This window comes from Eulemur rufifrons, chromosome 9 (genome assembly GCF_041146395.1).
Source record: "Eulemur rufifrons isolate Redbay chromosome 9, OSU_ERuf_1, whole genome shotgun sequence".
NCBI lineage: Eukaryota > Metazoa > Chordata > Mammalia > Primates > Lemuridae > Eulemur > Eulemur rufifrons.
Genome location: NC_090991.1, coordinates 16,976,336 through 16,990,601, shown reverse-complemented (window position 1 = coordinate 16,990,601; position 14,266 = coordinate 16,976,336). Strand labels below are relative to the sequence as shown.

Below are 14,266 nucleotides of genomic sequence, written 5' to 3'. Positions count from 1 at the left end.
CACTGACATTCAATATTCATTTGATTTTTATTTTAATTGTGGCAGAGACTACATGTTATTGTTTTTAAAAGCATAACAAACTTTCTCATTATGATACTAACATTTTCTGGCAAACAGGGCATATGGCCTTGCTGAGAATTTCTCCAAACATCTAAAATGGCAATAAAACAAGGAGAGAGCCAAGTGCAGTAGCTCAGGCCTATAATCCTAGCACTTTGGGAGGCCCAGGTGGGAGGATCGCTTGAGGCCAGGGGTTCAAGACCAACTTGGGCAACAAGTGAGATCCCATTTCTACAAAAAATGTTTGAAATTAGCCAGGCATGGTGGCATGTGCCTGGAGTCCCAGCTATTTGAGAAGCTGAGCCAGGAGGATCACTTGATCCCAGAAGTTGGAGGTTTCAGTAAGCTGTGATTGAGCCACAGCACTATAGCCTGGGAGACAGAGCAAGACCTTATTTCCAAAAAAACAAAAAATAAGGGGAGAAAAGTCTAGTAGTATGGATATAGTGGACTACCATGATAACCAAGACTGACTATGGGAGAGTCACCAGAGTGAATGAGTCCCAACACACATAGCCAGGACTAAAGTGGTTTTTCAACAGATGTATTCAAAGTACTTCCACCAAGGAGGGAAGCAATAAAAAACTATACTTGAAACAACAGCTTTTAATCTTTAAATTATAGATAACTAGCCAGTCTACATTCTTAAGTTTTTCTTTAATTTTGAAAAAAAATTACACTGGGTCTAAATTAATTTGGTTAGAATCACTAAATGGAAATAAATATTAACATATAGTTTCTCTTTAGTCTCAGTTTGCCATTTCTCTCATTGTAGGAGAGTTACTAAGGAACAATCACTAAATTTTTAGTAGTTGCAGTGACTCTTCTTTGACTCAGTATCATTAACCTATCATTTGGGCTTAGTGTAACATGGCATTTATATAGTTCTTTATTAATTGATGTATAGCCACAGGCTTACTATTTGTATAAAGGATCCCTAGGTCCACTAGGATAGTTTCCCTGTGTACTTGACTTAAAAACCAAGGAGCTGTACATTGCTTATATACAAGGCTAAATAAGTTGAGCCATTAGTTGGCAACCAGGCCGTTAAACTGGTAACCAAGCTAAAAAGAACAAGGAAAAACAGCAATCAGCACACCCTTCTCTCACACCCTTCCCCTTATACCTCACTCCACTGTAAATATTACAAGCCCTCTGTGCCATGGGAGCCACCTTGTCTACCACATGATACTGACCTAATAATATCTAGAGCTAAGCACCTGGAGGAAGCAGAGAAAGAGATTTTGCTTTAGATTACCTGAATGTGCTTTTTTTAAAATAAACCATAAAGCCACTAGCAGATTAATGATTTCTGTTCTTAGGCTGCCTGTGGGGATTTCACATTGTGCTCCCAGCCACTGGTACTGATTCATTAACAACAGCCTTACAATGTTGGCAGCTTTCCTAAACAAGCAACGTAAAATCTGCAAATGCTATGTACCCAAGTAGATACTCTGCCTATACAATACACCGAAAATATGCTCTCAACAATTTTCTAAAGAACATTATTATTAGTCTATACAAAAGCTTTTCTGGATTCTCCTTCTTACCACAAATGACTAATAGTAGCCATTCATTGAGAACTATTTGTATGCAACATGGCCATAACATCTGCCACAGTAGTCTTCCTTCCTTCTCACCACACAAGTATCCTCTACTACTGTTTATACAAATCAAGACATTTAAGAGGGCCAGAAATAAAGGCCAGAGGCCCCAATCAAATGCTACTTTCATAATGCCTTTTCTAACTGGCTCATTTACTTTTCTGTCCTCTGAACTCCTAAATCATTAACTGCACCGTTCATCTGACACTTAGCATGCACTAAATTGTGCTCTTATTTATCCTTTTACTGACATGTCTTATTTTCTCAACAGACTGAACATACTGACTGCAGGAACCATGCTTTGTATTTCTTTTATCTCCCACCTCTTAACATAATAGGTACAACTTAGTATAATGATGAAAATGATGGAGTTTTTACCATCAGGCTAGGGTGTCACTCTGTATTCTAATTCTTTCTCTTATAATTTTGCTCATGTCAAAAGAGCAGAATAGTAAAAATTTTAGCTACCATTTACTGAATGCTTATTATTACCAGTACTTCATAAATATCATATTTAATCCTCTTAGGTATTATAAGTTTCATTTTATTGATGAGGAAACTAAGGCTTAGGGTGGTTATATAATATGTTCAGGTCACATAGATAGTGACGAAACTTTGGAACTCAGGTCTGTTTCATTCCAAACACCACACTATTAGGCACAAGAAAATACGGCAGACAGTTGTTCTGAATATGTGACTCAAGAAAAATTTTAAGAGTTTTAAAAAAGAATGTTTAAGGAATGGGATACTTTAAGAATTAATTATGATATTTTACTAGGGAGGGATTAGCATCACAGAGGTAGCATGGATAGAATAATATATACCAAATCTGGTCAAAGGGACTGCAAAGAGGTTCAATTTCATTCATTGTTTGACTCTATTTATTTCACTCATCTCTTAGGAAGAGAAATTTACATCAGGAATTCACATCCCCCCCCCCCCCCCGCCCCAGAAACCTTAACTTCTCAAACTAAAGCTCCTTACAAAAATAAAGATGACATGATAGGAAATTAAAAATGTTAATGTTCATGAGAACTGTTATGTTCACGAGAACATTATGAGAAACAGTAATTTAAAGGAACATGGGACAGGAGGATCCTGAAGAAATGGCATCTCTTTTTTCTTTTTTAAAATTAACATATATATATATGTGTGTGTATATATATATATGTGTGTATATATATATATGTATATATGTGTATATATATGTGTGTGTGTGTGTATATATATATGTATATATATAAAAATAATGAGACAGGGTCTCATTTGTTGCCCAGGCTGGTCTTGAACTCCTGGGCTGAAAGCAATTCTCCCACCTCAGCCTCTTGAGTAACTGGGCTTACTGGTGGGCACGTCACCACACCTGGAAGAAATGGCATCTCTTTTAAGAGCTCTCTGGTATAAGTGATACTCATTTAAAAATCAATGAAGAAAAGTCATTTAACTTAGCCCTCATGGAGATCAACTGGAGCAGAGACAAGATGCTGAGCTCATAAACCTAACCAGCTTTTTCCCAGGGCAATGAAGGATGCTTAAAGTGTTGCTTGAGTTGCAAACAAACAAAACTGTGTGTGGCACAAACTCTTACACAGTCACACAGAAGACAATCAATATAAAGTCCACAATTAGAACTCTCAGGGCTTGAAATATCCTGTTATGGATCATAAATATCCACATGAGTCTTTTTAAAAGTTTATTATATATTTTAATGTTAAGGTATGAATATAATATTATTGTAACAAGTGTTCTAGATGGAAGAGTTTATTTTCTTAAATTTATTTATTATTGAGGTAAAATATACCTATACAATTTACCATCTTAACCATTTTTAAGTGTACAGTTTAGTGGTAATAAATACATTTATTATTCTTTTCTTCCCCCTTCATGCTTCCCTTCCCCCCTTCTTCCTGGCCCTTGGTAGCCACTAATCTATACTCTATCTTCATGAAATCCAATTTTTTAGCTCCTATATATGAGAACATGCAATATTTGTCTTTCTGTGCTTGGCTTATTTCACTTAACATAATGGCCTCCGGTTTCATCCATGTTACTACAAATGACAGGACCACATGAATCTTGATCAAAAATATTAAGTACAGATGATAAAAGTAACAATCATAATTGGAATTTTCATTGTTCTTTCTTATGAATAATTATCTCATGTGAACTCCACAGTCCCCTAAAGTGAGGCAGAGCTTATACTCAAACAAACATAAACAACAATTTAAATCACTTAGCTCATTACAAAAAAAAAAAAAAAAAATCAAATAATTCTACTTCTTCTATACCTAAAACCTAAACTGTTACAACAACAAAAAAAAAAAAAAAAAAAAAAAGCTTAGAATTGGCTAACACTGAGGTTTCTCTTTATTTGAGAGTGATTCAAACCTCTGGATTTTGTTGCTTTACCAGACATAATGAATACCAAATCCCTTGAGTTACTAAAAGAAGGGTCACATCCTTCTAAAATCAGATTAATACAGAAAACAAAGTTGTTAAATTCACAAATCATGCAAAAAGAGGTGAGCCCAAATTTGCCCTTTGGTGTACACAACACTAGCAATCTATTTACAAATCATTGGCTATATATCCTTTCCAAATCACAGGCACACCTAAAAAGGCCTTGATGTTCTTAGCACATTTCTTTAAGTTAAACCTAATTACATTACGTAGCAACATTCAATATTTTCAAAGCTAATTCTAACCCTGTCTGAAAGCACTTTGGAAGCAATTTTAGTTTTTTTACTTTAACCTTAGAAATTCAGAAACTATGTGATAAATTCAGAAGAAATTGTGTGATATCATCTATACCACTGTTCGCCCCAAGGCGGTTTAGCATGGTAATTAAGAGGACTCACACCTGAGGAGGTGGCTCTGGTCTGTAATCCCAGCACTTTGGAAGGTCTACTCATTGGAAGGATCACTTGAGGCGAGGGGTCCAAGCCCCAGCCTGGGCAACATAGTGAGACCCCTGTCCTTACCAAAAACTAAAAAAATTAGCTGGGCACAGTGGTGCACACATGTAGTCCTAGCTACTCAGTGAGTTATGATCACACCACTAAATTCCAGCCTGGGTGACAGTGAGAAACCAAGAGGACTCACATTTACTGGAAAGACTCAAGAAGAGAAGTAAGATGATCTATGGAAGTTTGAGCCCCTCTATTTCTCCAAGGCCCAACAGCTCTTGGAAACAGAGACTGACATCTTTAATTATTTGGCTTTGAGCAGTGGTTTATCAGTGTAAGACTAGAGAAATTTTCCAATTTTAGTAGTAAGTATAGGTGAGCATAAAAGCCAAATAGCAGTAATTTAGAAAAAAATCCACTCCAGATTTATCAAAAAGAAATCTTGACTTGAACAAATCAATAACTCGCCATTCCTGTTCATCTTTCTTGTGCAGATTTACTCTTCAGTTAAGTTGGTTAAGCATGATTCCAAGAAGGCCAAAGTTGAGAGCTCTTCCCCCCGCCCCCCCAAGTTCCAGGCCAATTACTACTGATGTCAAAAAAACACAAGTGTGGATAAAGCCAAAAAAAGTTATCTCCAAATAAAAATACAAATGCACCTTTATATTCTGACAGTGGATCATTAAACTCTCCTTCATATTTGAAGGCCATAATACCTAGAAGATTCACTAGATGTAAGCTAATTTGATTACCCTTTTAAAAATATTCCATTTTTAAAGGCAATTTCTGATTCAAAAATCAGAAATAACCACAAAAAGTCAGTATTAAAGTTGCAGAGACATCTCATACCAGTTTTAAATATTAGCATTAGTCTCTTTACCCACAAAGGAGGGAGGAAAAAAGCCCTTAAATCATAAATAAAGGCCTGGTTTCAATCACTGAATTATCAATTATTCTAATTATGTTTGCTCATTTCTGTAGGAGACTAGATTTAAAAAGCATCATGGGCTGGGCACAGTGGCTCACACCTGTAATCCAAGCACTTTGGGGAACTGAGGAAGGAATATTACTTGAAATCAGGAGTTCGAAAGCAGCCTGGGCAACATAGCAAGACACCATCCCTACAAAAAATTTGGAAGAAAAAATAACAAAATAAAAAAACCTAAGACACAAATACATATACTAATCTAGGCCTACAAAGGGTCAGGATCATCAATATCATTGTTTTCTACCTCTTGTCCCATTGGAAGGTCTTCAGGGGCAACAACACACATGGAACTGTCAACTGCTATGTTAATAGTGCCTTTCTTCTGAATATCTCCTGAAGGATCTGCCCGAGGTTGTTTACAGTTAACTTCTTTTTTTATAAGTATAAGGAATATACTCTAATGATAAAAAGTGAATTCATAAACCAGTAACAGTTGATTATCAAGTATTATGTACTGTACATAAATGTATGTGCTATGCTTTTATACATCTATCAGCTCCATAGTTGTTTCTTTACACTAGCATCACCAAAACATGTGAGTAATGCATTATACTGTGACATTATTGCAGCTACAACTACTAAGTGACAGGAATTTTTCAGCTCCATTATAATCTTATGGGACCACTGTTGTATAGAATATAGTCCTTTGTTGACTGAAATGTCATTATGGGATGCCTGACTGTATTCAGAGACAAAACTCATTTACAGATGATATAATCATCCACCCAGAAATGTCAAGAAAATTAACTAAAATATTGATAGATATTATAACCAAGTCAGAGTTCAGCAAGGTGGTCTGATAATAAAAGCAAATATAAAAAGCAATAGTTTTACTACACACCTGCGTGACTAATTAGAAAAACGTCATAGGAGAGCTCATTCATAAGAGCAATAAAACCTTTATATAATGCCCATGAATACACCTAATAAAGAATGTGTAATTACCATACAAGGAAATTTAGAAAATTTAAATGAAGGACATTTTAAAAAGCAGTGAATAAACAGACATACACCCTGTTTTTTCATTGGGTAGGCTTATTTTGTAAAACTGTTAATTTGATCTAAAATTAATTCAGTAAAATTTCAAACAAAATTCCAACAGAATTTTTTTCCATGTTAACAGTTATTTTTGTGTTTTTTTTTAATTTCAGCATATTATGGGGGTACAAAAGTTTAGGTTATGTATATTGCCCCTGCCCAAATATGGAACACTTCACGAATTTGTGTGTCATCCTTGCACAGGGGCCATACTAATCTTCTCTGTTATCGTTCCAATTTTTTTGTGTATGTGCTGCCGAAGTGAGCACCCAACAGAATTTTTAAAAGTGGAAACCGACAAGCTGATTCTAATACTTATCTGGAAAATAAACAAGAAAAGCTAAGCCAATTTAAAAAATAACAATGAGATAGGCCTTGCCATATATGATATCAAGATATCCACTAAATCTGTAATAAGTAAAAACAGTATGGTATCGGTGTATGAACAGAAAAATATATCAACAGAAATCCAGAAGTAGATCCCAAGTATCTGTAAGAGTACGTAAGACATGTAGCACTTCAAATTAGTGAAGTGAGAATGGATTAAATAATGATACTGGAATAACTGACTATCTATTTGGAAAAAAGGTTAAGCTAGATTCCTACCTCACAGTATAAATAAAAATAAATTCCAGATGTTTTGAAGAGTTAAATAATTTAAAATATAAACATACTAGAAAAATATAAAATAATACTTTTATAATCCTAAGCATGGGTGGAAAGGATTTTTTTTTAAGATACAAAACCCTGAAATCATAAGAGAAAATACCTACAGATTTGACTGCATAAAAATTAAAAACTTTTATATGAGATGAAAAGTTAAAAGGCAAGCTATAGACTAGGTTTTTGCCACATAGTCAGAATATATATAGAATATAAAAAGGAAAAATACCAATAGAAAAATGGTCCGAAGCACAAACATGCAAACCATAGAAGAAAAATGAAAAAGACCGATAAAAATATAAAAATATGCTAAACTTCTATATTAATAAGTCAATTATAAATAGAGAAGTATTTAAGAGCAGGGGCTCTGAATCAGACTGCCTACGTTTGCATCCTGGCTGGATAATCTTAGACAAGTTACTTAACCTCTCCATGCCTCTTATCTGCAATTAAGGATAATACTTGACTCAAAAGATTGTTAAGAAGAGTGAGATAATTTGTATAGTGCTCAAAACAGTGTCTGTCAGAGAGTAAGAACTCAGTAAAAAATTAACTGCTATTTAATGTTCTTATTAACAGGGTTGGTGAAGATATAGGGAAAGATATACTCTTAAATATAGCTAGTAAGAGCAAATTGGCAAAGCCTTTTTAGAAAGCAATTTGGCTGTCTGTATCAGTTTTTTTTTTTTTTGTTTTTTGAGACAGGGTCCTGCTCTGTCACCCTGCTAGAGTACAGTTGTGTCATCATAGCTCACTGCAATCTCAAACTCCTGGGCTCAAGAGATCCTCCTGCCTCAGCCTTCCAAATAGCTGACACTAAACGCACACACCACCATGCTGGGCTGACTTTTCTATGTTTTGTAAAGATGAGGTCTCACTCTTGTTCAGGATGATCTCAAACTCTTGACCTCCAGAGATCCTCCTGCTTTGAAAAAGCTAGGATTACAGGTGTGAGCCACAGAGCACCAGCCACTGTATCAAATTTTTGACATATACATACCATCAGACCCAGAAATTCCACTGCTAGAAATTTATCTAAAAAAATGTTTGCAAATGTTTACAAAGATATATGTATCAGGACTTTGAGTGCAGCATTCTAAGAGTTCTAGCTTCAGTTCTACCAATAATGAGCCATGTAGCCCTGTACAAATCACTTCACCATTTTAATTTCTATAGTTTTAATTTCTCTAGTTTGTTACTCCATAAAACGTGGATGATGATTTGCTCATTCTGCCTCAAAGGAATACTTTAAAAGTGGTCTCCAAACCAACATCAGCAGCAGCATCTAGGAACTTGTTAGAAAATGCAAATTCTCCAACCACACCCTAGACCTAGAGAATCAGGGGTATGTGGCCAGCAATTATGTTTTAACAAGCACTCCAGGTGATTCTGATGCAAGCTTAATTTCAGAAATGAGCATATGTGAAATCCCTTGGACAACTACAAAGTAGAACCAAAAGAGCATCAGTACTACTACTAATACAAAAAAATGAAAATGTTTCCACCTTTTGATTTCACAAAAAGGTACATTTTGGATAATCATCTCAATATGCTCCTCCTCTATCGTTGAGGCTGAGCTTTAGAAAGCACTGATATGTATCTAGGAAGTCAAACTCATATATGAACCAAATAAAGAAAAATATTTTAGGTCAAGCACAAAAAGCTCAAGGTAACCTCATTAATAAATCAAGCAATGTCTCAAGTGCCTAAGTTCTAAGACTTTTTTTTTTTTTTTTTTTTTGAGACAGAGTCTCACTTTGTTGCCCAGGCTAGAGTGAGTGCCATGGCGTCAGCCTAGCTCACAGCAACCTCAAACTCCTGAGCTCAAGGGATCCTCCTGTCTCAGCCTCCCGAGTAGTTGGGACTACAGGCATGCACCACCATGCCCGGCTAATTTTTTCTACATATATTTTTAGCTGTCCATATAATTTCTTTCTATTTTTAGTAGAGATGGGGTCTCGCTCTTGCTCAGGCTGGTGTCGAACTCCTGAGCTCAAACGATCCGCCCACCTCGGCCTCCCAGAGTGCTAGGATTACAGGCGTGAGCCACCGCGCCCGGCCAGTTCTAAGACTTTTGATCAGAGGTTTTTATAATGGGAACATTTTTAATGGTAGCCTTTGCCAGCATTTTATCTAATAATACTTGATCCTTTCCTGAACTTTTTAGGACACAAAAATGGACATATGTTTGGTGTATAACAATAACAAACACCTTGGCCCCTTGCTTAGTGACCACTTCCCAGGGAGTGAAATAATGGCTCTAACATAGGCTTTCACATTTTCAGAAGTTCAGATTTTTGTTTTTGTTTTTTAAAAAGCATGTACAGACTCTTAAAGGGTATAGACTTTTCACGATCATTTTGATCAGTCTGATCCAAGACTCCTGAAGTTTGATCAGATAATTGTATGGGTTGCTCATATATAGTAGATTTAACACTTATAACTATTCTTTGTTTCTGCAATGAATTTGAACACTTCTTAATGTCCTTCTTAGACAGGTAAAAATATTAATAATATCATATTTGGTGAGTTTTATACAGTGGGAAGGGGAGATCTTAATCCAATAATATGATGACATAATTACCAATAAAGTACAGTAATACCCTAGCAATTTTATAATTTCACTTATATATAACACAGTTGAAAGTCAAGAAATCAGAAAGAGCCTGTGAAATCACCAAAATAGGTATCCAAAGGCCACACTCTAAAGGTCATGAACTTTCCCCATAGGAGAGCCCCTAAGATCTCACTTTGGCTTACTCTTTGACACAATTCTCATTGGTTTCTAAATCCATGGCAAATCTGAGGAAGCAAATGAAAAAGCGCAAAAGGCTCTTATGAGAGGTTCATCAGCAGTGACAATAGAACCACTGGCCCAAGAGTACTCATGTGTCAAGGAATCCCCTCCTCAAATACACACTGAGTCAGTCTTCACTGACGAACCTTTGTCGTCCTGAGTCTTTTAGTTGCTCCTACTAGTCATTGCTATTTACATATCTGGTACTACAGGGAAATGCTCACATCAGCTGAGATTTACAGTATCAGGTCTTAGAAATAAACATTTCCTTTTAGGAAAGAGGTTCTTAACCTTTTTTGAGATCACAGATTATTTTGAGAATTTGATTTAAAAATATATATTTACCTACCTAACATTTTCACATGATCTCAGGGAATTATAATAATTCACTGACTTTCTGAAGCCAATCCATAGACCATGGACCCCAAATTAAGAACTTCTACATTAGGTGCCAAAAATGGGTATGGTTAAGTTCATAAAGTTCAGTACTTTATTAAGAATGATCCCCAATGATTTTTTTTTAATGATGATGAGCTGGGCGACATTATAAATGCCAAATAAATATGAGTAAGCATGACCTCTAAAGCAATGCAAATAAATACAGTTTAGAAGAAGTGAATATTATAGCAAGTCTCTTTTAAGAAAAAGGTGGCAAAGGAGAGACAAAAATGAAAGAGAAATATTTTGAAAATACTTTAAAAATTTATCTACCTTAGTAGCAAAACTCAGTGTAGCAAATGTTTTTTCTCTAAGTTGAAGAGCTCAGCAAAGATAATTCCTAAGACTGCCAAGGCTCAAAAGTGACCTAGCCACTACTAAGACAAAATATCATTTTTACAGTGGTTAAGAGCACTGGACTAAGAAATGGATCCAGATTCTAAGGACAGTTTTGCCACTGATAAGCTGTATTGCCTTGAGCAATAACTTCTCTAAGTCTCAGCTTTCATTGTCTGTAAAAAGAAATTAGTTCATAGGTCTGCTGTGATGATTACATGAGATAATATACACCAACGTACATTAAGTGGTAAGTGGCAGTTATTAGTTATCATTTAACTTTTTTTTTTAACTTTTTGTGTAGGCATTTATAATTCACAAAGTGTTACCAAATATATGATCTCTTATGATCCTAAGGAAGAACCACTGTACCCCATTTTACAGTGGAAGAAACTGAAGTCAAATGATTTATCCAAAGACATTAATTAGTATGAAGAGAAATCTGGACCTGTTTTATTACACCAGAAACCATGACTCAAAACTCCTTTTCCCCCAAAAAGCTTAGAAGCTTTGCCTTAAAAATTGTAATTTTTTTTTTTTTTTTTTTTGAGACAGAGTCTCGCTCTGTTGCCCCAGCTAGAGTGCAGTGGGATCATTATAGCTCACTGTAATCTTGAACTTCTGGGCTCAAGAGATCCTCCTGTCTCAGTGTCCCGGGTAGCTGGGACTATAGGTGTGTGCCACCTCTACGGGCTAATTTTTTCTATTTTTGGTAGAGACGGGGTCTCCTTCTTGCTCAGGTTGGTTTCAAATTCCTGATCTCAAGCTATCCTCCCACCTCAGCCTCCCAGAGTGCTAAGATTACAGGCATGAGCCACTGTACTCGGCCATTTTTATTCTTTTTGTGGTTAAATATACATAAAATTTACCATTTTAAGTGTGCAGTTCTATGGTTTTAAGTACTTTCACATTGTTGTGCAACCACCACCACCATCCATCTCCAGAATTTTTCATCTTCCCCAAATGAAACTTTGTACTTATTAAACACAAATTTACCATCTCTTCCCCTTCAACCCCTAGCAACCACTTTCTGACTCTCTGAATTTGACTACAGTAGGTACCTCACATAAATGAAATCATACAGTATTTGTGCTTTTGTGACTGGCTTATTTTACTTAGAAAAATGCCTTCAAGGTTCATCCATGTTGTATCATGTGTCACAATTTCCTTCCTTTTTAAGACTAACTAATATAATAGTCCATTATATGTATATACCACATTTGTTCTTCCATTCATCCATCCACCGACACTTGGGTTGCTTCCACCACCTTTTTTATTTTTAAACTATTGTTAACGCTTTAAAAGGTGAGACTGATTATCCAGAGTTAGATTATTCACTCCTTTCCTTCTCTTTCACCTACTTGTCCCTCCCTCTTTTAGAGGGAAAACGCAAGTAAGGTAGTTTATTTGTGTACAGTTTACAGTGCAAGGCAGTAAAACCACTTTTTCTTTCTGTCTTCTATTTATTAGGAGCTCCACCACAAATCAACACAAAGGAAAAAAATCTACAACTGAAAATGAGTTTAATTTGATTAGGGAGGATAGGAGGGTAAACCACCAATTAGAATAATAAATTAGGTGTAAGATTACCTTTAACACACTTTACAAGTTATTCTCTGGATCTTCAAAAAGGGGTGATTTAAAGTTTCCGTTGTTGGACATTAAATTAAAAAGCTAACCTCGAGGGAGGCAGTCAGTAGCTTTGCTTAAGCACTAGGAGAGTAGGGAAACTTTGGCAGGTGACTCTTCTGAAGCTACTCGGAGTGCGTGCCAATACACGAACACAGACCAAATTGCTGCTATCTAAAGTAACCTTAAACCACTTCATTGGCTTAAGGATACAATCTGAATAGTAAAGAGTTCCTCTACTTTGAGCTTCATAACTGTTATGTGAGATTAACCACAAGCCTCAGCACACACAATTCTCAGAAACAGCTAAAGTACAATGGAAGAGAATGACAACTCTAGAAACTTCAAAAACAGTGACGATTTAAAGATGCACTTGAATCTTGCACTTTAGTGAATGAAGGTGTGTATGCAGGCTTGGGGCTGTGAGCAAGTAATAGTACAGGGGGAGGAGGAGGAGAGAGGGAGAGAGGAACGGTGAGAGAGAGAGAGAGAGAGAGAGAGAGAAAAAAGCTAAACTACCGAAATCTTTTTCTGAAATAATTCCAGACTATAACCAGCGGGAGTGAAGAATGAACTACCTTTCTTTGTGTGAACGGCTTGCAACAGAAACTTATAGTCATGCGCAAACATATTTAAGACAAACAAAAACCACCACCACGGGAGGGTGGTCACCAGCAGGACCCATAGGGAGTCCCTCGCGTTTGTCGCCCGTTGTTCCGATCCTACCGACCACCCTGCACCCCAGTCTCCCGAATAGCAAATGGCTTGGCTGTCATTCGGTCACCACAGACTTCACCCGGCGACCCACTTTCAGATTCCTTCAAAGTTTACCAGAAATTCTCCCAAATGATTCTGTCCACCCGCACCACCGGACACTTTCTGCCTCCAAGAATCACCCTACACTTCCACACCATCGTCCACCCCTCAGGACACCCGGAAACCGCCAAGCACTCAGGGTGCGCTTTCACTCTCCCTTGCTTGTTTGCTCCCCAGGATGCTGGGGAAGCGGCTGCTGAAAAGCAAACTTTCCGAGCGTTCGCAGAGGCGGAAGGGCGCACGGCGGACTCACAGCTGGTTGATGGCGTTCTGCGAGATGACCGCGTTGGCGGAGAAGTAAGGGATCATCTCCGGGCCACCGAGGCTGCAGGTGCAGGCGAAAGGCGGCTTCCTTCTGAGGGCCAACGTGTTCAGGGTCGTGGGGCCGGCCCGAGGCGGCGCATCCTGGCCTCCGCCCGACTAGGGCACGAGACACTCGCGTTGGGCTCCTGCGGGCGGAGGCGCAGGCGGCGCGGGCACCCGGCGGCAGAGCTGGCCCGCCGGGTCGCGCGGAGGCAGCCGCCAAAGCCCCGGGGCTCGGCTGTGGAGTCCGGGCGGCCGGGCACCACCAGCAGCCCGCCCCCACCCGCGTCCGGGGCGGGGAGCCTGGGCGGGGTACGGGAGTGTCCACAGAGCCAGGAGGTGGGCCCGGCCGGCGCCCCGCCCCCGAGCTCGCGACGCCCACGCGGTCCCGAAGCCAGCGTCAGGGGCTGTAGGGCAAGGGGCGGCCCCAAGATGCCGCTGCTTGGGCGCGGGAGTGAAGCGAGCCCCGGGTGGGCGGGAAAGGCTCGTATTTCTCTAAGGGGAACATTTCAACGGAAAAGTCCTGCCTCTTGTCCGGCGCTATACATTGTACCTCAAACAAACCCCGTTTTTTTGAATGATCTTAAACATTTTTAAGGACATATATTCACAAATGCAACAAATATTTATGAACGGCTTCCTATGTACTGAGGAAATTCAGAGATTAGATTTTTTTTTTAACAGTTGA

The 14,266-nt window shown here is 38.0% G+C and overlaps 1 protein-coding gene and 1 non-coding gene across 2 annotated transcripts in view; both read right to left on the bottom strand.

Moving 5' to 3' along the window:
- SSH2 (slingshot protein phosphatase 2) overlaps positions 1-13,647 on the bottom strand; it is a 66,160-nt gene extending 52,513 nt beyond the window's left edge. The window contains exon 1 of the mRNA XM_069482200.1: positions 13,529-13,647. Within this exon, the coding sequence (XP_069338301.1) occupies positions 13,529-13,584 (56 nt within the window). The 5' untranslated portion in view covers positions 13,585-13,647. The remainder of the gene's footprint in view (positions 1-13,528) is intronic.
- Positions 6,756-6,865, bottom strand: LOC138392705 (U6 spliceosomal RNA). Its single transcript, XR_011234990.1, has one exon. It is a non-coding gene; the product is annotated as a U6 spliceosomal RNA (small nuclear RNA).
- Positions 13,648-14,266: the final 619 nt, after the last annotated feature.